The 23,276-nt window shown below is 39.5% G+C and overlaps 2 protein-coding genes across 9 annotated transcripts in view; one reads left to right on the forward strand and one right to left on the reverse strand.

The window, feature by feature from the left end:
- Nucleotides 1-46: 46 nt before the first annotated feature.
- fam78ab (family with sequence similarity 78 member Ab) lies at nucleotides 47-10,875 on the forward strand. 4 transcript variants are annotated; one of them, XM_067483177.1, is made up of 3 exons: nucleotides 47-518; nucleotides 1,277-1,580; nucleotides 6,365-10,875. In XM_067483177.1, exons 2-3 carry the CDS (start codon nucleotides 1,318-1,320, stop codon nucleotides 6,888-6,890), a joined length of 789 nt encoding a protein of 262 aa, XP_067339278.1. In that variant the 5' UTR covers nucleotides 47-518; nucleotides 1,277-1,317; the 3' UTR covers nucleotides 6,891-10,875. The 4 variants fall into 4 exon arrangements, 2 of the variants coding, with proteins under 2 accessions (XP_067339278.1, XP_067339277.1); XR_010911384.1 differs by lacking the exon at nucleotides 47-518 and having other exon boundaries at nucleotides 1,240-1,580; nucleotides 6,365-7,080; nucleotides 8,304-10,875; XR_010911385.1 differs by lacking the exon at nucleotides 47-518 and having other exon boundaries at nucleotides 1,240-1,580; nucleotides 6,365-7,080; nucleotides 9,683-10,875.
- Nucleotides 10,876-12,749: 1,874 nt separating this feature from the next.
- The window catches only part of nup214 (nucleoporin 214), a 31,076-nt gene continuing 20,549 nt past the window's right edge, over nucleotides 12,750-23,276 (reverse strand). For 2 of the 5 annotated variants that reach the window (XM_067483169.1, XM_067483170.1), the window contains exons 33-36: nucleotides 22,851-23,022; nucleotides 21,169-21,314; nucleotides 20,438-20,471; nucleotides 19,342-19,594 (exon numbers count right to left, since the gene is read on the reverse strand). In XM_067483169.1, coding sequence (XP_067339270.1) covers nucleotides 19,492-19,594; nucleotides 20,438-20,471; nucleotides 21,169-21,314; nucleotides 22,851-23,022 — 455 coding nt within the window. In that variant the 3' untranslated portion in view covers nucleotides 19,342-19,491. The other 3 variants (XM_067483172.1, XM_067483171.1, XM_067483173.1) reach the window with 3 other exon arrangements.

The following is a 23,276-nucleotide window of genomic DNA, read 5'->3' on the forward strand; positions in this document are numbered from 1 at the left end:
CATACTATATAGCTGCTTCCTAGGCTGCTGAAATAGACCAATGCGTAGCGGGGTGAACCTGCCGGGGTAGCGATGGGACGAGCACGGAGAAATGACAGCTTGTGCAGGAATTTAGGCTGAACTGCATCCCTTCACAGAGAGGACTGCAGCTACTAGGTCAAACTATGTGACAGATGGCGCCTCTCCCTTCAGAGGCGTTTTAGGTAATTAAAAATGTCTTTTTAAATCTAACAATGGATCCGCAGAAATGGGTGCTAAAGTTGACCCGGCGGTGTCTTTTGGATGTTGCGGTGCTCCGTTTCAAAGACGACTAGAGTGCAGTCCCCGTTGGAAATGCCACCTCTCTCTGTGGGACGGTGAAATAATTTGCAGCAACAGAGCGGAGAAGCGGGTGTGAAGGAGATAACGGAATTACCTCTCTGACCGAAGGACTGTGAGAACCCCCGTGCACTCCGAATCTCTCCAGGATCTCGCCTTGCACGAAGACACTGGAGACTTTCCAGCAAACTGTTTTATAGGTAGATTTCTATTTGCATGTTGTTTTTGAAGGCTAAAACTTATTTACAATTCACGCATTTGTACTGCACAAACCCTTAATCCGCGGATGTCTACTGACGTAAAAGAATCGTTAAATTCCACTTTTCTTTTCAGTGATGAACCGAATCTGTTTTTGTTGGCAGCTCTACTCAATATGAGCGTCATATTCGACTGCAGTTTGTCCTCTATATCTGTGCGAATTAAGCTTTTTCAAATGTGATCTGTCACCAGCTGGACATGGAGATTTATCCTTTAGTCCATAGTCCAGAGATTATATGGTAAAACAATGAACCACACTAAAGAGAACATGACGCCAAGATGTAACATTAGTAGTTTTTGTTAATTATTTAGCTCAAAATTAACCCGAACCTTTTACGCGCACCTTTCCAGTGGCTGCATGTTGCCAAAAGGTCAAGTCTTTTTAGATAGAGCACATTTAGGAGGAAAAGTCTTGTGTCTTGACAGCGGTAAAACATCAATGCTCGGATAAGGACAGTTGTGCCTGCGCTTGACGCTGTAATTACGCACCGGAAGGCTATACGCTCTCCACATATGAAGATTATGTAGATCTGTCGTCATCTTGTATCAAAGATGCATGGCTTTTTCATGAAACAGTCTGATATAGATATGTGCACTTTTAATGTTGGTCAACACTTTTGGAACCAACTGTGGTGATTTTTTTTTTTTTTTTTTTTTTTTTTTTTTTTTGCTGTTTCCATGCGTCTTTCTTCTCCTCCAGACCTCTGGACGTTGTTGTGGATTGTGTTGCGCTTTAATGCAATGGGCTGTATCCAGAGTATCAGGTGTAAGCCCAAGAGTTTCCGAGACAGTATCATCGTCCTGGAGGTGAAAACTTGCATCGATTCCAACCCCACCAGCATCGACGAGTCATCCAGCGTGGTCCTGCGCTACAGGACACCTCACTTCCGAGCTCATGCCCACGTCCTGGTGCCACCAGTGCCAGGTCAAGAGACATGGACCATCGGCTGGATTCAAGCGTGTAACCACATGGAGTTCTACAATACTTATGGAAACAAAGGGATGTGAGTAGCGTGGGTTCTTTTTGTTGTGTTTTTAGACTTGTCATTGTTAGATGAAAAAAAAGTGTTGTCAAAATGTCTCGGCATTTTGTATTCCTAAACCAAATGTAAAGTTCAGGGGGGCCAACTTAGTTTTTAATCATTTCGGACTGATCTGGCCTTTTCCCAATAATTGATCAAATTTGTACAATAGAACGAAGAGGCAGAGGCCAAGGTCTTCTTTTGTCGTTGTCTCCCTGACTAAAAGTCCCGAACTGAAATTGATTCACTGTACTGGCATACAAATGACAAAGATAAGCAGCAAGTCTCAACCTGGTAGACTTGCGGATTTTTCACCAACCTTTATTACAAAAAATGTCACAGACTGTTAATTGTCAAGGTAGGTGCTGAATAGTCTTCTGTTGATTGACTATATAATAAATCATCCTATTGTTTAAGCGCTAGCTAACAAAAATGGTCATGTAGTATTTAGGTTCACATAATTAATTTCCATAGTTAATATTATGTTTGCACTGTGGTACTTTAAGTAGATGACTGATGTAGTTTTCCAAATAGAATCGAGAATATTTTCCTTTATATTTAAAGAAGTAACATTGTCAAACCAGATTGGAGTTCAGTGAAAGAAACACAACTCAAGTACACGATCCACACAAGAGAGAAACATAAAATCAGCACCGACCTCTAAAAGAGAACTTTTCGTGTCATTTTTGAGGCTAAACTCTGAGCCGAGTGAAGTTCCTGTTTTTCTATGACAAAAACATGTTAAAATGACTCTTTAGTGGACAATCCTTTTAGTAGTGAAACTCATTGCAGTTCTCTAAGTAGACCTTTAACGGACTTCTTGTATGCACACTCACAAACATATCAACATGTAATGCACACTATTGATCTTACGATTAGATAATTTGCAGATATACTCTAAACAATGCTGTGTTATAAAAAAGTAGTTCCATGGTACAATGAACAACTGCATATACGACAGAAACCGTACAAATCTTCTGTCGGCCTTCCTCAAAAACAATATGTGGACTTGTGGCTACATGACTGCAGGCTACATGGTACTTCAAACCCCCACAGATGTGAGAGCAGAACACTGTGAATAATAATACAACAATTGCTATGCCCTTCCAGGTCCCGGATGTTGTCAGTAGTTATTTTGCAACAGGACAAAGATGTACAAATGTAGCTGTGTCTTGCTGTTTTGCTTTTCTCAGAATGTGTGTGTGTGTGGGGGGGGTCATATGGATAGAAATGTTAGACAAGTAGCGTTCATCTCATACCCTGCAGTGGGATACCACAAGCTTGTCATGTACCCAGAATATGCTTTATCTGTAGACACTGCAGCAGAGGATGTCTGAGTGCTGCACATCTAAGATTAGAGACTCAGTCTCCTCCCCAGCACCCCCCACCCGAGACTTTGTGACAAAGTGGGAGAACCCCTACAAAGTCTACATACTAACAGCAGGATGGACTTTGCAGCCAAAGACATTTAAATGACGAAATGGAGACAGTCACTAACACCTACTGTACAAGGTCGAATGCCTGGCTTTCTTTGACCAACTGTCCAAACCCCAACAGTCAACACTTTTCTTATTTTTACAAATGCAAATACAGGTAAAGCATTTTGGGCTAAATGCTACATAGCAGCATTTATCAGCTAATAAAGAACAATGGTAGTTGTCACTGTGGGCTGTGCATGGGCTTTAAAACTAACAACTTCATAGATGAAATGTTACTGTCCAACCCCATGTCAGTAGATAGATATAGATACAGACATATAACTACATGTAGTGTTTACATGATTTTGTCTGTCCCTGTAGCCCATACTCAAACATTTATTTCAGATATTATAAATGTCTATTATTAAAGTCATTAAACCTGTCTTCCCTGCAAAGACAGATAATGACAGAACCTCAGGAACTTGTCAAGGCCACCTATTCAGGATTTTTATTTTCAAAGTCACTCATGGGATGCATGGATGAGCTCTAACTGCTCCGACTCTCATACTAAGTAACTTTTTTGTTGATGGTAATACAACTTCTGCAAGCTGTAATTGGAGTGAACATGTGGAAGAGATCTCTGTTAGCTTTGGCAGATGTGGCATAGATTTAGAACACCTCCTGTTTGTTGTCCCTTAGAAAGGACTCTCTTGTAGATTTGTACAGCATGTATTTTTATAAACAGACATACATGGATGCTGACACACATACCAACGCGTGTTATGATAAAATGAGGCCCACTTACCCTAAATGTGTGAGCATGAAAGTAGGAAACGTGGTAGAAGTGAAACTGAAATAAGACAAATAAGAATCTAAAAATGCATAAAGATACCCATGACTAATAGTCTTGGTTGGGTGGTGTGCTACTCTACACACGTAGGGACTTCCGGGAGATTTACCTTAACATTAACCATAACCTCAACTTGCCTAACCCCAACCTAAAACCAAGCCATCATTCTACAATTCAATGGTTTACTGGTTGGAGATCAGGAAGTCAAGTCTCTGCAGCATAACAATGTAAATAGGTTTTGATTAACACAATGTGAGGAACACAGGAACACAGGCTTTAGCACATTGTAACTGAGAAACTAACCAAATTTCTTTACATCTACCCCAGACTCTTTGGATCAATAGAATTTTGCCATATGCAAATGAATGTGACAGCAAAGTTGTATCAGTTACTGAAAAACAGGAAATGAGCTTGTTTCCACATTGTATCCAACCGCAATATAATTTTATCAGTTGAACACAATTTGTCATTTAAGCTGCTTGCAAATGTTTAGTGATCCTAGTGCTGTTGTCAGGCCAGAAGCCAATTAGAGATTTTTAAATTTATTTTATTTTTTTTCCTTCAGATGACGTAGGGTTGTTGAAACGTTTGCTCAAGAGCTCTCAGTTTTACTGTATAAAGAACTCTGGGCTTATTTTGTAATCACTGTCTGCAAACTTAAAGGCTTTCCCTTGGTTCATATTATTCCTCAATGAATGTGCTCATATGGCTGTGGCTTCCTGGACTACACTATGTCTGAGGGAGGGCAGCATAGATTTCATTCACCCAATCAGCAGCTAGAAAGAAGCATGAATGGAAACCAACAACTGATCCCCATTGTTCATCCAACTGCTCTTTTGTTTAGGTTTAACTTTAATTTAACTTCACTGTCAAAAACTGCGCATAACATTTAGTATGTGCTTTATATCAATGTTGATGAGACAATAGCACCAATACAAAATTATATTCAGTTCTTGTTTGAAATTTTATTCAAATTTGATATATATTTGAAGAACATTATAAACATTATGCTGTTACTAATGCAAATGTGGCTTTTTTTTTATTATTATTGAGAAGTGGTTCACAACTAGATTCATCCTTGTGTGATGAAGCCACATGTTCCTCCTTCAGAACCATTCATTGCATTCAATTTTTTAGTTTTACTGCGGACACACAATGTTCATTTTATTTTTTTAAACAGATTTCCACAAAATTTACTGGTTATAAATAATCACTTTTATGCAATTTTATAAAATCCTTGCTTGCCTGTGCACCAACATGCATGTGATTAATGTATGGATTTGCACTGCAAATTATTCCTGTAGTTTAGTGGTCCTCAGGATGCTTCTTGATGGCCCCTGGGTCACAATCAGTTGAAAACCGCAGATTTTAATAACTCTTTAAATTATGTTTAGCTTTTTTACTTCAACCATTTATTCATGCATTTAAGCGTACTGCTTAGACCTGTGGGACTCCCCTATGAGTTCACTTATAAACTAGTCCTTATCGTGTAATCTCTGGCAATCTCTGGTTGGAAATCAGTCATCTGCAATAAGTTCAAACTTCAGGGCTCACAAAGCATGACAGCTGAGTAGTTATTTTCTATAGAAGAAAGTGGGTCTTTCTACAGTACTGCCACAAACACTCAAACTGTGACAGTAGTCACTCAGAGTGTGACAAAGAAAGACAGTGAAGAAAGAAACAGGAAGTGAGATATACTGCTGCAATTCTTTCCCAATGATCAAAGTTCCTTTGCAAGTATAGATGACTCCATATTGGCTGTGTGCAGTCTGCACTGCTGGATGTGCTTCTTCTGGGTGCCCACCACTGCTGCTTACTGCCACAGTTTGTTGTTGCATTTGATGTTAAACATAAAATCGTTTTCACTGGAATAGTTTGTGTAAAAGAAACTATGTACAGGACTAGGTCTCAGTTTGACTGTCAGACTAACAGTATACCAGTATAAACTCAGCACATGTGGATGTGAGGCATTTTGTCTGCGTGGTTAAAAAAGGATTTACAGTATACCAAGTGCAGAAAAGAGACATAAGTTTATTCGGAAAATCAGATGCATTCACTGTTGAATTATTTTTCTAGGTTCTAAATTCATGACATAATGAAGAATTGCCGGAGAGTAAGTTATGTGGCTGGTGAACACACTTTTATCTTCTCTGTTTGTGTCAGGGGAATGAAAGGTAATATTTTTCCTGCTGCCAGCAGAAAATCAATAGGTGGACCCATTAGAGTTACAGGTCAGTTAAGCTGGTCAATGTCGCCTGCTGTGTGTATGTCACAATGTTTTATTAGGTTTTTCCCAAGTAACTTCCGATCCAACTGTGAGGCTTCAAGTGAACCTCTTGCATCTACCGAGTTTATTACATTTTGTTAATGAAAACTTTGATCAAAAGATGCAGTTAGTAATAAGTAATAAACAGTGACTATCCAATCTAAACAGCCGCTTTACATGTTGATCTCCATTACTGATGAAATCCTTCTCTGTGACTACTTTTAACTTCCAGGTCAAGTTGGGAGCTTCCTGATCTGCGTGATGGCAAGATCCAGGCCATTAGCGACTCAGACGGTGTCAACTACCCTTGGTACGGCAACACCACAGAGACCTGCACCATTGTAGGCCCCACCAAAAAAGACAGCAAATTTACTGTTAGCATGAATGACAACTTCTACCCCAGCGTGACCTGGGGAGTGCCGGTCAGTGACAGCAATGTGCCTCAGCTTAGCAGCATCCGCCGTGACCAGAGCTTTACAACCTGGCTGGTGGCCATTAACCAGGCCACCTCAGAAACCCTCATCCTGCAGACAATCCGCTGGAGGATGCGGCTTCACATCAAAGTGGACCCAGACAAGCCTCTGGGTCACAGGGCTGTACTGGATGAGCCCGTGAACCAGGAACAGCCCCAGATCCTAGGGAAAAATGAGCCGATCCCCCCTAATGCCATGGTCAAGCCGAACGCCAATGATGCCCAGGTGCTGATGTGGCGGCCAAAGATTGGTGACCCCGTGGTTGTCATCCCTCCCAAATACTGACCGATTTCACTGACCGGACTGGCCTTGGATATATACCTTCACAGTATCATCTCATATTTGTTCCTTTTATTTTGTACCTGCTCTTCACCCGCTCATCTTTGATATTCATTTTTCTTTTTTTTTTTTGCCTCTTCTCTCTTCAGTTTTAAATTTAAACCAGCTCTGAGAAATCACCAGCCGTTGCTTTGAGGTAGGGGCTAGTTGAACTGAAATTTTAAGACTGGAACGAAACAAACTGCAACCATTCTACCTTCAAACTGGGTCGGGTCTCACTGTGCTAAACAAAGTCATTGCAAAAATGGAAAACGAGAGAATTTTTTTAAATTTTAATTTTCTATATTGGCTGTTTGGGCCAAGTGATATGGGGTTTGTGAATGTGGATGGATTTAAGTATTATATACATGACCATGTCTGCACACATGCTACATACATGGATATGCACAAATGTTGTGTACAAATACCAGCTGTGGTTTTATTTATGACCTGGTGGTCGCATTTAATTTTGTTTGTTTGTTGTTGTTGATGCCATGTGCTTAACATGGCAAATTGTATTGGGTGACATAACAGATTTTAGTACTTTGAAAAGAAAAAAAAAACAAGACATTCAATCCATGCTGCCTTAAGTTTACATTGCTTTCCACTGCAAACGTTTTAGCCTTAAACAAAATGCAATGCAGTATTTTGCTAATTTGTCCCATCTCTTCCAGACTGTTGGTGCTGGCATGTGTGGGTTTAGGACAGGGATGATACTACAGAAGACAAGGGAAACCTAGGCTTTTATGTTCAGTTGTATTGCATTGCAAATTATGTATTGTCGTTATGTGTGGGCACAGTTATACAATCAGTCAAATCAAACTAATTGTGTTTCAAGTGCATTATGCAACAGAAGAGATGCTCTGTGCAGATGGACATGCACAGTAAAAGCCAACCCATGTCAATAGCACTCAATGCAGTGAACTGTGCAATTATGAGTTGAGCAAAAAGGTGCTCAGAAGCCCTCCTCATTTTGTCGACTTCATTCTATTGAGTGGCGTTCGTAGTGTTCAGCATCACAAAACGGGTTTTCCCTTCTCCACATCCCTCCGTCTCAGAATCCCATCTGACTTCATTCCTTATTCTTTTTTCATCCAACCTGTCTTGCTTATTGTTTCTTATCACCTTATCACATTAAGTGTTTGCAGTGCTCTGTCTGAACAATCAACACTTTTATTATTAATTCTATTAATAATATAATTAATCTCCAATCATGGACAGGAGAAATAACATTTAACAGCTGCAGAGTAAAAACAGCAGAATATGTGCAGTGTGCTGCCATTTTTGGCCTATTTTCACTGCTTGTTTGACAATCTGATACACAGTGTTTATTATTGCTGCCTTGCTTTAAGTTATTAACATCCTTTTTCTTTCTATAAGATCAACTCTTAACATGGTGGGTCTCTCGTGTGAACAGTGTCCCTCATCCTTGGTCATCCCTAATCTTCATCTACAGCAGTATTTTCCCGTGACGCTCCTTCTTTCCTCTCTCCTGCCTTCCCATCTTTTCTTGCTCTTTATCTGTTGTTGGGGCTGGAAAGCAGAGCAGAAGCCATACAAGTTTGATCCCGACTGCTTGGTTGGCATATAGATGACCCACTTCTATGCTTTGCCAGTTGTAGCTCTCGCTGCTGAAATGTGGGGCTTGTCTCCCTTTATTTCACTGCCAGCAAACGTAAGACACACACATATACACACACACACACAAACAAACACACACAGCTAAATACATCATTAAATGCTCTTAAAAGCAGAGAGAGAGAGAGACTGAATTTGGCATTTGGGGGCTTTATCTCCTTAGCACAAGAAGCCAAATATATTATGTACAAAGTTATTTGTGTACACGTGTGTTTTTAAAGAAATCCATCAACGAGCTGTCTGAGAGTTTTCTCTGTTAATGGCCTGCTTGCAAGTTCACTCTGCTCACTAACTCCCTGGGTTTTGGCTCTAACCAAAGAGATAATTTGTGTGCAAGTCTGATCTGCTCATGTATTTCTCTGCTGCTCAGCTGAATAAACGCCATCTAGTTGAATGTAGTCAGAGCTCAGAGGTCCGATTCATTCATGCAATTTCGTAAACCCCCGTTGTTAATATTATAATTACATTCTAAGCCTATAGTTGGCTAGACTGACACTCCTTCTTGGCTTGGTTCATATGTCCTGGTGATAGTCACAGGGCATCATGGTGATGGAAGAAGAGGAGAAGTTAAGAGGTTAGTCAGGGACTGCTGTCATAATTAGATCTGCTGTGACACACTTACATGCCCTAGATGGAGTGAACTGTGCCAAGCTGTGCCATGCAGTGCGAGGCCTAGCCACAGCCATGGGTGAGGTTTAAGTGAGGTCAAATAGCAAAGGCCAGGGGCAAAGTGTTTGTGCCAGAGGAGACATTACAGATGGGAAGGTGACTGCAAATCAAATGCTTTTAGATATAAAACCAGCTTAAATAAAGTTGACTTATTCCAAGCTCAACTTGGATGTCAATTATAAGTTATGGAAGAATTGTGTTTTGTTTTGAGGGCAGCGGAGAAGTATGGAGTCTCACATAGTACGAGGCGGTTTGTGCTTCAGGGACATAGTAGCTTACTCCAGCCTGACAACATGTAATGTAATTAAAGCTTGACACGCAGAGTGGCCTGCTCTCTATGTGAGCGTGTGTGATAAATCCCAGTGGAGGGATTTTGCTGGATGAGGAGTTTCACTGATATGGTCCTTCTGTTGTTGAGTTTTGATGATTCTCTCTCTCTCTCTCTGATGCAGGGATGGTCATGCCCTTGTCATAGGGACAGTAGGGACAGAGCTTGCCCTTATGAACACACATTCCCAGACACCCTGAGGGGAAAGGAGCAGGCCTGGCATGGTATCTGATTGTCACAGCAGTGTCACATTGGCAGTGTGAACTAATTTATCAGCCCTGCACGCGGACCATCTGAACATGTGCACACGCTGCAAAGCCATATGAACAAACACACCTGTTCACTAATAAACAGGATATAATACACAGGGTGTATTGCCTGTGCTGTTAAACTAGAGTGAGCACATTTTATAATACAATTAAAGTACTGAGGTCATGACTGTGGACTGTGAACAACATTTAAGGTTGTAGGAAAAGGGCACCAAACCTTTTTACTGTGTGTAATTTTGTGTTAATAATGTTTATTTTATGTTATCACAGAAAGACTTGGTATGAATATACATCATGTGCTTCCTTTGATAAGCCACAGAAAAACAAAATCAAACACCATTTGTGTTGTATGGAGGACAAAAAGTGCCAAAATTGGACAAAGCCAAAACTATGTCATAGTAACTTGTCAAAAATGTCTTGGCACCTAACAGTAGTTCTGATCATTAAATGCATTTAGCATATTTTTATTTCCATAGAAACACCACAGATGAAAAATGAAGCCACGTGGGCTTTCATCTGCTGTAGCGTTTTCTGCTCGTAGGGCTGTGCCAAGTGAACAAAAGCCTCTCCTTAACCCACTCCTCTTCAGTTTATCCGAGGGCTGCTAACTTTGTTGTTTCAGATATTTGTTATTATTTTACCCCTAATTAAACTAATATAATATCTTCAGTTCACACTCAGGACCACCTGCCTTCATTTCCTAGCCTGGTACTATCCCATGACAGGGTTCAGTTCATCTTGCTGTTCTTCTCATTTCAGAAATGAAATAACATATTTAAAAATAACCCCAGGTGTAGTAAACAATATGATAAGAGCAACTATGTTTTTTTCTCATTTTGTTTGAGTTGTTTCTGAAAGTACAGCACTGAAATAGTTAAAGCAGTATTTGTTCTTTTCTTCAGCTTTGACTTTTACACAAATACTTGAAAATGGGTCAGTTCTGGCAAATATTTTAAAACTGTGAAAATGCACATTAATGGGGTTACAATGCCTGAAAATATATATAGAAAGGTCTTTTTTCATGAATGAATAAAATGTACAAATAACATCTGTTGTCATCTTCTATTCTTGTAAGTGGACCACAGTTATTTGAATTTCTGTATAAATATGTGCACATTTGTTTAGAGGTGCTATAGAATATAATTTCCCCTCAAACAGAGCAGCAGCACCGTTTGGCAGTGTCATTTAATGCTCTGAGATATAAAGTCCAACATGTTGATAAATACTAATATCATGAATATCATTTAACAGCACTTATAGCCAACATATTATTTAGATGTTTCATTAATAGCTCTACTGGTCTGAAAAGATTATTGAAACTTTGCTCTCTAGATACATTTACATTACATCTTTCCGGTTTGCACCATACTTTCATCCAAATGTGCCATTTCAGTATAGTTCAATATGTCAAAATGTAGGCCTGTGTGTTCATTCAGCTGATCCTCAGAGCCAGGACAAAGAAGCACAATCTTAAGTGTTGAACTAAAAAAAACTCAGGGAAGTCTGCACACATTTGCAGATGCCAGAGGCTAAGCATACTCTGATGAACACATGATGCACTTAATGGCTTGCTCAGTCGAGACACTTCTGTAGCATTTGAATGGGATGTTACTGCTCTGTATGTCTTTAGTCGATGCCTGAAATTTCTGCTGATGAAAGCAGCAAAAGTACACAGTAAGGAAAGGACCAAGACGAGCAAAGGAACAAGACAACTTCTTTTAGAATCCCTCAGTTAGGTAACACTAAAAAGGATCGCCTACATAAATTAGTGAAAACAAATAAAAATGGAGACAAACAAAAACCATTTGAAGGAATCATATATGTGTGTGTGTAGCAAAGACAGCAAACAAATTAGGTCAGCTTCTCCAGTCTGAAGAACTAAAGAAGCAGTTTGGATGAGTAGTGAAACATTTCTAATTAAGAAGAAAGAAGTCCAGTTGACATGATTCAATGTTGGGATCCCCAAAGCTGAATGATTGAGAATCTTCACTGGTAAAAAGAAAATTCAATATTATTTATATTCAATGTTATTTATTATTATTTATTATCAAATTATTTTCAATAAATTATATTCAATATTATTTATATTCCAAGGTGGACATTGCTACGATAGTCATGATAGACTACATTATTTATGACTAAGCAGAACGGAGCAATGACAAACTCTCAATGGGTAGGAAAACTCTTTGTGTAACACCAACACATATTCACTGGGTCAAATGAATCCAAATATATGAACCTGCGCAGATATGCAATGCAGCAATGGCAGGAGTGTTTTCCAGAGTTTATACACTGCACCTCTATTGTAAGTCAAGCAATACTCAAAGGGTTAAAAAGTACTTTAGGTTGATTGAATTTCTTTCAGATATGAAAGACATCGACGTACCAATTTTACTTGTGGGTTTGTTAGGAGCTGTGAAAGTCAGTGAAGAACAGATTTAAACTGATATCAATGCATTGTTTAATGGCTGATTTGCTCAAGACTGTCACTCTCATAACAATGCTGAGTCCAGAACTTCTCATCTCCAGACCTTCAGCTTTTACTCTGCTATTCTTGTAACATTCCTGAACTCCACATTCACAGCTATATTTACATGGCTCAGAGTGTGTGAGTATGTTGCAGTGTGTCACTGCATACATCCACCTGTCCCTATGTGTAACACCAAATAATCACGACATGTCTGCCTCTTTTGCACCAGATGTTTCTGGTGGATTTACTGGCTTTGCAGATTTGGCTGAGTATCACACTGTACGTCTTTACCAAGCTCGACCTTGGCTAAAGAAGGAGATAGTTTACACTTAATGTCACTATGTGACCTTCTTGATTTTTATTTAACATTATAGTTAAATATAATGGGGGCTTTAAATATAACACATTTTAAATTTAGGACTCCAGCTAGTTTTGAAAAAAAGACACGTGGTTGTCAGAGTCTGGTCCATATACTGTATTTATTCCAGACAACATGGCGAATTGAAAGTGAAAAATTTTACAACAAACACAATAACCAGGTTTTACCAGGTTGAATTAAAGACCCTTTAAATACCAGATACAATGTATTACCTGTTTTTTATGTTTTATATATTAATGTTTCTAAATCAACATGTGTCCAGCTTGAGATGATCATCAACAGACAGTGCTTTGAACAGATTTGACTTAAAAAGCCTTGATAATCCTCCTGCAAGCTCCACCCCTTACAATATAATTACATTGAGGAGTTTTTAATATGTTTTACAACCATTTTAAACTCAGTGTTTTCAGGCCTTTTATGTATTGCAGAAGCTCTGCAGACAATATTAAAGAGGGAGATGTGAATAGACTGTTTAAATGGCTGAGCCTCCAGAAAACTGCAGGACTGAACTCCGTCTCCCCCTCCACCCTGCAGCACTGTGCCAATCAGTTGTCTCCGGTGTTCACAGACATTTTTAACACCTCCCTGGAGATCTGCCATGTGCCAGTCTGCATTAAGACCTCGGCCATTGCACCAGCCCCTAAAAAAGGGGAGGATCATGGGACTTAATGTTTACAGACCCACTGCCCTGAATTTTGTGGTCATGAAGTCTTTTAAACGCCTCCTCTTGTCCCACCTCAAGGATATTACAGAGCCTCAGTTTGCTACATAGCCAACAGATCTGTAGACGAAGGTGTAAACATAACCCTCCACTTCATCCTCTAGCATCTGGACTTCCCAGGATCCTATGGCAGTTTACTGTTTGTGGACTTCAGCTCTGCCTTCAATAGAGTCGTTCCAGCTCTGCTCTGAGACAAACTCTCCCAGCTGAACATTTTGACATTTTGTGAGGCTGGGAAAGCATGTTTCTGACTCAATGACAGTCTGGATCTGGATCCCCCCACCTCTGGGTCCTGGACCACCTGGTGTCATGTTTCAGCATGAACAACCTGGAGCTCAATGATCTCAAGACAGTGGAGATGATGGTGGATTTCAGCCCAGCCCCACTTCCACCAGTCATCCTCTGCGGCACTCTGGTGACCTCTGTCGAGACCTTTTTCCTTCGTGGGCACCACCCAGGAGCTCAAGTGGGAGCCGAACATTAGCTCCCTCACCAAGAAAGCTCAGCAGAGGCTGTACTTCTTGCAGCAGCTGAATAAGTTTCACTTCCCTGTGCAGATGTTGGTGAATTTCTACACTGTCATCATCGAATCCATTCTCACATCCTCCACCTTAGTCTGGTTTGCTGAAGCCAAGGCCAGGGACAGGACCAAGCTGCAACTCATCATCTACCCTGCTGAGAAGGTTATTGGCTGCAGCCTCCCATCTCTTCAGGAGGCAGGCAGGTTTGCAGCTGACCCCGCTCATCCCGGACATGAACTGTTTCCGCCCCTTCCCTCTGGCTACAGGCTCTGGTCCATCAGGACCTCACGCCACAAGAACAACTCACGACTAGTCACTCTCACTTATTCCAGTTGTATTACCTCCCATTCCCCACCACTTTCTGTACAAAGCAAATTTTATTTTTAATGTATTTTATTCTATGTTTGTGTACATACTTCATATTTGTTGTGTGTCACTGCTTTGCATCTTAACTTTATATTTTAGATTATGTGTTGGCACCTGACATCAAGACAAATTCCTACCACTGTTAAGTGTTCTTAACTATGCCTGGCAATAAACAGTTTCCCGATTCTGATTACATAACATATTTTTATGCAATAATCAAGCAAAGTAGAAGAATCCATGTTAAGCCATCTAACTGTGAAACCTCTACAGTTATGCAAGAGACGGATGTTTAAACAACATCTGGACTGATGTCTGACAAGCCCCGGACAACATTCAGCAAAAACAGTTTGCTTAAAAAAAGCATGAGTGTGGACAACTGTCATGTCTTGTCATTTCACACAACAGCGTGATCTGTAGCACTTCCATAAATCAAGAAGGTCCTACAAAAAGGCACTGAGTTCAAGTCAACTTCCTCAATAAAACGTTTTCTGACAGCAATTGCACCACTTACAGTATGTACTGGTTATGGGCTAGAAGTAATGCTTTGGATATTGCTTCCTAAACATATTAATGATTTATGGATAAAGGAGTTTTGTACAGAAAGTTGAGAAACAAAATGGCAACAAAAAGGGAATTTGACCTGACATGGTAAAAGCTCCTTTTGTTCTGTGCTCATTTGCAAAGTCTCACAACAGATTTTCAGGTTTTACCAATGTTAAAAAAACATTTTGAAAAAAAAAAGAATGCTTTTAGGGGGAGATATAGATTTAGCTACTTTATGTACTCCAATTGAATGCATAATAAATACTGCTGCTGTTAGCAGTATTTATTATGCATTCAAACCCAACATGCTTGCTTAGTGAAAAGGGAAAACCCTTGATTCAACAAATAAGAACATTAATTACAGTCTTGACTGAGATTCAAACACAAAACTAAAATTCTCTCAAAAGCATATTTTTGCAACGATGAGCTGGCTGAGTGTTTTTCAGAAAAAATAAAAATCATAATTTACAGTAAATAAAAATCCTTCCAACCAAACTATTTTACACAAGGTCTGATTAAGAAATGACATAGCTACGACTTGAGATACGTTCTCTGTGAACACGAAGAAGTCTGGGTGAATCCAAAACCTGAGCTCAAACTGAAATCCTCTTTAAGAGAAACAGAGAATGTTCACTGGAGTGGGAAACTCAGGGGTTACGCTGAGAGACCGGCTATGTCTCAGTTCTTACACTTTCAAAGAAAAACAGCTTAAAGTAAATCTCTAAAGTGCTCACCACCACAAATACCTAAGAACTACGATAAGAGTGAGGAACAGGGGGCTGGATATGGCAAAGCTGCGTAGGTCGGTTGATATATGCAAAATTAGGTACCTATTCAGATATTTTGAATCTACTCTAAATGCTGTACATCTGATCTCGCAGATTCACAGTGATTATGGATGGATATGCATGTATGCTTACTGCCATAGCAAACCGTGAACTTCCATATGGTGCCTGTTTTCTATCTACTTACTTGTGGATTTTCCCATTACATCCTTATTAACTGGAGTGGGACTTAGGATTAACAGTATAACAAATGTTTCATACAGTATAAGAAAAAGCACTTGTTGCCTTGATTGGTACCTTTTATTTCAGGCTTTTATTTAAAATCATTAAGGGATTCTGTGCAGCAACTCTACTACTATGGTGATGCTCAGTGCCTTCCCCCTATCATCCATGATCAAATAATTACTAGTCTTCAAGACTTACAAGTCTATTTTGAGTAATCTATTTACATGCAAAGTAGGCAGCAAGTAGTTGCTGCATGCACCAATTTATGTGGTGCCACATCTAAACAGAAAAGAGAGAGCAGACTTTTCTGCAGGGCTGTGGCTCCTTTTCAGTACATTTCGTGCAGACTTGGAAGACGGAATGGAGGTTGATGGAAATTAAATATTTCAGTGTAGAGTCCCTTTGAAGTATCTGGATAGGAGGTGATACGGAACTGCATAATCCCTATGAACGAGTTAAAGACAGGAGAAGTGAGGCAGGCAAGTAATTAAAGGTGAGGTTGGGACAGACTTACTGGAATAGTGGCTCAGATGTTATTTGACATCTATTATTTTCATGTCAGTGCTGCTATAATGCTCAAAGCTGTGCTTGGCATTTCAGCATGAATACTGGCAAAAGAAGCAGGACCCACAGGAGCGTGTAAGAGCAGATTGACATGGTAATACATGTATTTGGAGGTGACAAATGGGATACAATAAATGTGTCAGTGCTACTATGAGCACAATTGAGGGCAATACAGCTCTGCATTGTTCCAGCTAAAAGCCAGGTCACCATTGACCAATTGAAATTACTATTTAAACTTAACATGGTCATGTACAAAGTAAAAGCTGTGCTTTGTTTTCTTTAGCATTGGGCTATTTTTGAAAATGGCCTGATCAATCATGGGCATAAACCAAAACTTGCTATGATTTGCTTATAAGCACTGAAAACTGTACAACTGAGGATAATGGGAATGTTAGAAGTTTTGCAGATATTTTAATATGTTTTACATGTAACCTACTTAAGTATTTTCTGCACACTTGCACTAACAACTTGTCTCTTTGACCTCAGTATATGTTTCTTAATGTAAAAAAAACAGTGAGGCTGCTATATATGTATGTATGTATGTATGCATCATTGTCCAAACTGAGGGGGGCCTTCGAAAAAGTGAAGTGCAGAGCAAGTTCTCCATTGTTGGTTAGTGGATTATTGGATTTGATTACTTGTGCAAACAGCATTGCCCATTAGAGAAAACTGTAGCATGATTGTTGAGCTGGCCCTCAAATGCTTATGGTGCTCACCTCACACAGCAGTGTGACCTGAACAATGGAGTGATGCACTGTGCACAGTATCATTCACCATAGGAGCATAACAATGGTAAGATATGCCTTATATATAGATATAGGATCTAGTACTGTAGGGAGGTAATGAACACATCAGTGAAACAAAACAAGATGTGGACAAGTGTGGCTAGTCACCACTCTCTAGTTGGTGGAGATGGGGGCATGAACAAAGAATGAGAGAATGAGACAGCGTGGGGTCGGTGGAGGAGTGGTGGGTGATTAGGACTAAGCTATTTTTATCTGGATTCCATGAAGACAGCTGTCCTCCTGTTAGATTTTTCCCCCCCTGCCCTTTACATGATCAAAAAAGTACTGTCAATATCAAGCATTTGCGGAAGGGAAATAAAACACACATGCCAGTTGTGGAGTGGGTGCTGGAAATCTCATAAGCTCATCCGCCTTAGCTGAAAGCATTAGACTTTGGGCTCCGTAACTGCCTGTGTGCCTCTGTAATCTGCTAATGTGTCCAAGTGTATCAAATTGATACATTGCTGATCATCTGATGATGAATCCTTTGACTTGTCAGACAAAATAAAACAGAAACCATACTGTATATGACAGAATTACAACTGTTTCAACACCCAAACCAGTGGCTCCAGCCACAGGTTTATTTCTATTAAAAACTACTAGGGAATGCAGACTTGACATTTCAGTGTCTACTATAGGTCTCGTGTTATGACCCTGACATTCCTGTGCCACTTCAGAGCAACCAGGAACTCGGAAAACCATTTGGTGGAAGACACAAGATAAGGGTCAACAGAGTGACAGTGACATGGTCCACAGCCGTGAGCTGGGAATGTGATTCAGCGAAGAGTGATCACATGCCACAACATCAAGGCCCTGATAAAGGCGGTAGGTCCACATCAGCTTTCTCCAAAACCAATTTAGCTCGGTATGCGAGCCGATGAATTCTTCGCCAAGACTGGAGGAAGGAGCTGCATATCAGGAAGGATTTTGCATTAATAGGTGAAGCATCTAAAAATGGCCCAGGGCTACCACCACAAATTAACACTGCTTTACATGGGTAATAGACAAAGACAATACAATCTGAGTGACTTTTTAATGTGTGGCAACATTTTAGAGGAATGGGCTGAACTGTTTGTTGTGACACTATATACTGGGATATTTTTGTACAGCAATACATAACATACAACATAGAGAATGAGCTTTTTTACAAATAGCTTTATTACCAAAAGAATTGTTGAGAGAATGAGCATCTAGAATAGACAATCATTTTTTTGAGAAATGTCATTGATTTCCATTTTGTTGTGTAAAAATTTACATCAAAGGGGGAAATTAAGGCAAAACTCATTTCAAGGGAAATTCTTAAAGAATAATTATTTTTGGCTTCTTTAAACATATTTTAAAATGTGGGTTTGTTTAATTCTGATGGAATCTATAAGGGTGTTTTGACATATCTGTTCAAGACTGTGTTGAACATGACAAAGAAAAGAAAAATGCGTCAAATGCTGAAAGTAAAGCTTGAAGTTTTGCATATTCTGATGTTTCAAAGTGCGCAAAGTAAAATGTTAAAATCCCGGAGAGACGACAACAACCAGGGATGTGAAAGTTATGAAAATATGATAATGAAGTGTGGCAGAGTCTGTAAACTACATCAGTGCGTAACATTTTCTGATGTCATTTACTTGCTTTATTTTTTTTTCAATTCTAGAAACTTTGTTTTTCCAAATAACTCCCACAGATCTATCTTTTTTGCTTGTATAAATGATAAACTTCATTCTTGTGTCCTAAGAAAATATTAAGATTACGTAACACGGTACTGGTACCGCAGGGAGAGAATGAACTCCACACTGCCTGAAAAGTTATACATTTTCCTAAAATATAAAAAAGTTTTTCTGCAGAGAAAATGCAAGTCTTCCCATTTCCCTTTCACCACTGTGTGGCACAGAGAACTTGATTGCAGAAAGTACTGTAAGTGGTCCCTAGCTCACAGAGGTTTAATCATACTAGCTCCTCCAACTGGTAAATGTTTGTGAAGCGGATCTGGAAGAAGAAACAATACACACAGAACAAACAGAGAGATCACTGACAAAGAGTTTCAAAGGTTGAAAACAGCAGTATTATTAGAATGAATGTGTAAATCAAATATCTAGAACTTCAAATACCTTATTAGCAAGATTCCGAAAGATGTCATCATTTTTAACTAAATTAGAACAAAATGTTTCTAAAATTATACAGAAGCCCCACGGAACTGTCAATTTTGTATCAAGGTTTGTATCAAATATTAAATATATCATCCATTAAACACAATTATCAAAATGGCAATATGACTAAATATTTTCACATTTGATCGTAAAGATTTTGTGCAAGATTAGCTAGTGATCTGTGTTAAGCTGTGTGTGGTGTGTTGTGTTGCTGTTCTGGCAGTGATGAAAATCATGTGTACACCATAAACTGTCCATAAACTAGTCACACTGCAAACAACAATACAAAAATGTGTCAAGGCAGAACAATGTATCGTGAAAATAAAAACAGTAAATGCACAGGTAAAAGCAAACAAAATACATATGAAAAAAGAGAGGAATAGTATTATTAAAAGCATAGGAGTGTGGCTAATAGGCTAAGCCTTTTCTCCACACACTCCTGCACCCTTCAGAGTGCATTCCACTGGAACGCACCCTGGGGAATACTGGCTGCCATGTGACACACAGCAAACGGAAGCAGCATAAGAGGGTGACATAAAGTGGGACTGATGGATATATATATATATATGAGAGAGAGAGAGAGAGAGAGAGAGAGAGAGAGAGAGAGAGAGAGAGAGAGAGAGAGAGAGAGAGAGAGAGAGAGAGAGAGAGAGAGAGAGAGAGAGAGAGAGAGAGAGAGAGAGAGAGAGAGAGAGAGAGAGAGAGAGAGAGAGAGAGAGATGGGCATGACAAATCTTATCACAAGGGTGCAATTAGTGCTACTAAAGCATTAGAGTTATACACCACTCATTTCTGGGACAGCAACATCCCAGAGGGGTTTATGATGATAAGCCATACTTGCTGTATATTTAGTATGTGTGGCGCTGTATTGATTGGAATTTTTATCAACAGAAATTTTACTTTAAAGACAGGAGAAGTGAGGAGAAGTTTATTTTTTAAGAAGAATGTGGAGAAATGGGGTGGTATTCGATATAAAGGTTTCTACGGGGAGTAGAGTTGTGCCTCAGCACTGATACCAAGGAGGAAGAGAAAAATGTAGGAATGTCTACTCAGCACTTAATTTACACTGAAAACACTAAATAATATCAATAAAAAAGAAATGCCCATACTTACTGGTTTGCAGAGCCAAATGAGGGTCCAGAAAATCCTACAAAATGGAAGTGGAATTAGTTCAGTGAATGTAGCAATAAAAACAACTGTTAAAAGTTGTTAACCGCCAGAAGACACAAAACCCAGTCTACAGTATATGAGTCATCATTTTGCAGAAATGCAAAGGTGACTAATCAAAACTGAGGTGGCAAAACTATGATATGATGTATAGGAGTCATCTAAAAGAGGTCTGTATGCTGTGTGTGTGTGTGTGTGTGTGTGTGTGTGTGTGTAACGTGACAGCAAGGCAGACTATTATATAATACACCATTTTGCAGAAATGCAAAGGTGACTAATTAAAGCTGAGGAGGCAAAACTATGAAAAAGAAACAACTATTAGACAGAAACAAGCAGGAGGAAGGTGGCAAGTGAAGAAATGTGGGTTATGCATGCAAACTAAACAAAACTTATGAATATCATCTCTGCAGAGTGTTAGCTGAGAGATGCCTCTGAATCAGAACCAAGTCCTATTAAATAATCATCAGTTTGCACTGTTTATACTTTAATAGATGAACTGGGAGACTACCACATTACTTGGTGAAGTATTATTACAGTAATATAGCAGGTAATGTCAGGAAAAGCATGCAAGTTAATTTAACATTATGTCCAAGAATTATGTTCTTCTAAGTGCTTTTAAACAAGAGGCCATTTGAAGATGACAAAAGGAAAAAAGGAAACTGAAGTAGCAGTCTCACCTCCTGTCTGTGGCTGTTGCCCAAAGCCTGAGAAGGTGCTGGGCTGGCTTACAAACCCGGAGCCCTGCTGAGCCAGGCTCCCGAATGATGGAGCACTTTGATTGGCTAGAGCTCCAAAAGAAGGGGCATTGGTAGGTGAGGCAAACCTACAAATGGGAGCAGACACAGAAGATGGTATATGGTAAAGTCAAAAGGAGGAACTGAAATAGAGAGACTGACGGGGGGTGATGAAATGAAATTCAAAGGGCTATTTAAGAGCCAGGCTTCATACAGTTTAGTTAAACAATGTAAAAAGAATTATTTATAATTGTTTCTTTTCTAGCTCCTTTCAAAGAAACATGCAAATAAGGTCAAAGGTATCAGTTAGTGTGTGTGTGTGTGTGTGTGTGTGTGTGTGTGTGTGTGTGTGTGTGTGTGTGTGTGTGTGTGTGTGTGTGTGTGTGTGTGTGTGTGTGTGTGAGAGAGAGAGGATTGAGAGACAGGGGTTTAATGCTGTAATCCTTTCTACAGGGCCTACACCCATCGAGTCCAAAGGGACAGAAAAGAGAGAATAATCAACACACAAACAGACAGACACACACACACAGAAAGAAACAGAGAGCGCAGGTCGGTCTAATCTGTAGGCGGTATGACCCTGGAGTGAGATTATCTGAGGGGAATAATCTAGTCATGCACAGAGCTCCATAGTTTGAGCTCATAGCCTGGCTTACTGCTATCACAAATATGGGCTGATAAAGTGGGAAAAAAACAACAGGAGTAGAAAAGGGTGGGAAGAATACAGGAGATGAATTAATCCCTTGTTCCATAACTAAAATGAAACTTTAGCTGGTTTAATGCTGACTTGCTGTGGGCTATAAATGTGTTCCCATTTTGTGCTTCTCCATATTTCATAGTTAAATTAAATTCCATTTTACTCAGATTTCAGCTGCATAAATAATTATATCAAAACTGAAATTTCAAATAATCTACCAGACCACAATCTCATGCGTAAAATGACAATTACTCTGCAGCGTTTCCATTAGTAGGGAGAATGGTTATGTTAAAACCAAGTACAAACTCAGACAGATTGAAGAGCAACAAGCAGTCACATTTCAACACTAACATACAAAGTAATATAAGTCAGCATCTACAAAACTGGGGATTGAGTGAAGAACCAGCGCATGCGAGCAAACTTCTTCCAAAGAGTCAGAGAGATGCACATTTATCAGAATTTTCAGTTCTTTATTATATTGTTATTATTTATCACAATCTTTAGAAGTTTAAAGAAAACTTACCTTGGGTATTTTATGGCATTCAACACTAAAAATCAGAGTCACTATACCGGACAAAATTTCAGAGAGGGGCTTACATTTGGCTACCCAGCATGAATGTTTTATTACAGGTTTGTCTCCACAGTATGTTAATAGAGTGTTTAGAGTGTGATGAATGCCTCTCTCCCTTCAGTTACTTTATGTATTATGCTTGTGTGATGGTGCAGTGAGTGAGAGAAATAACACAAATGTCGATTTCTAAATAAGCTGCTCTGTACTGCACGAAAAGCCTGGCAACACTAACAATTCGAATGCCTACGAACTCCAAATGAAAATGAACACTTAGTTCAAGGTCTGACAGTTTCTGTTAATTACTGGTTGTGCCACGTAAATGATCTGCTGCTTTAAAGTTTGTGTTGTGATGTTTCTTACCCAAATCCTCCCATATTGGAGGCGGCCGTTCCCTCTCCAAACACTTTACCAGCTGTGGAACCCATTGTGTTGCTGAATGAAGGGCTGGAGCCAAATGAGGCTGCACCACCGAATGCTGGTGAACCACCAAAAGAAGGGGGGCTTCCAAACACTGGAGCAGTGCCAAAACCGGCTACCGAGAAGAAGACAAATAAGTTCCTAAACTTGTAACACTGAATATGAAGCTATTTTTCTTCAGAGTGAAACATTCTACATGTGGTTTCCTGAAAAGTTAAAACAATCAATATGAACCTGCTCAATACTGTAACTCACACTCTCAGCATGGAAAACACAGTGACTATATTCTGTCTTGTGTGCAGTGAATTTGTTTTATTAACATATTTAACAACAGGATGAATACTTCACACAGACTCAAAGCTTAAGAGG

This window comes from Channa argus, chromosome 18 (assembly GCF_033026475.1).
Source record: "Channa argus isolate prfri chromosome 18, Channa argus male v1.0, whole genome shotgun sequence".
Taxonomy (NCBI): domain Eukaryota; kingdom Metazoa; phylum Chordata; class Actinopteri; order Anabantiformes; family Channidae; genus Channa; species Channa argus.

What these genes read in the sequence shown, in the direction of transcription:
- fam78ab (XM_067483176.1), top strand. Translation starts at nt 1,255, where the DNA reads ATGCGTCTTTCTTCTCCTCCAGACCTCTGGACGTTGTTGTGGATTGTG. An exon ending in ACTTATGGAAACAAAGGGAT is followed by an intron (nt 1,581 to 6,364) that starts GTGAGTAGCGTG and finishes TTTAACTTCCAG; the next exon opens with GTCAAGTTGGGAGCTTCCTG.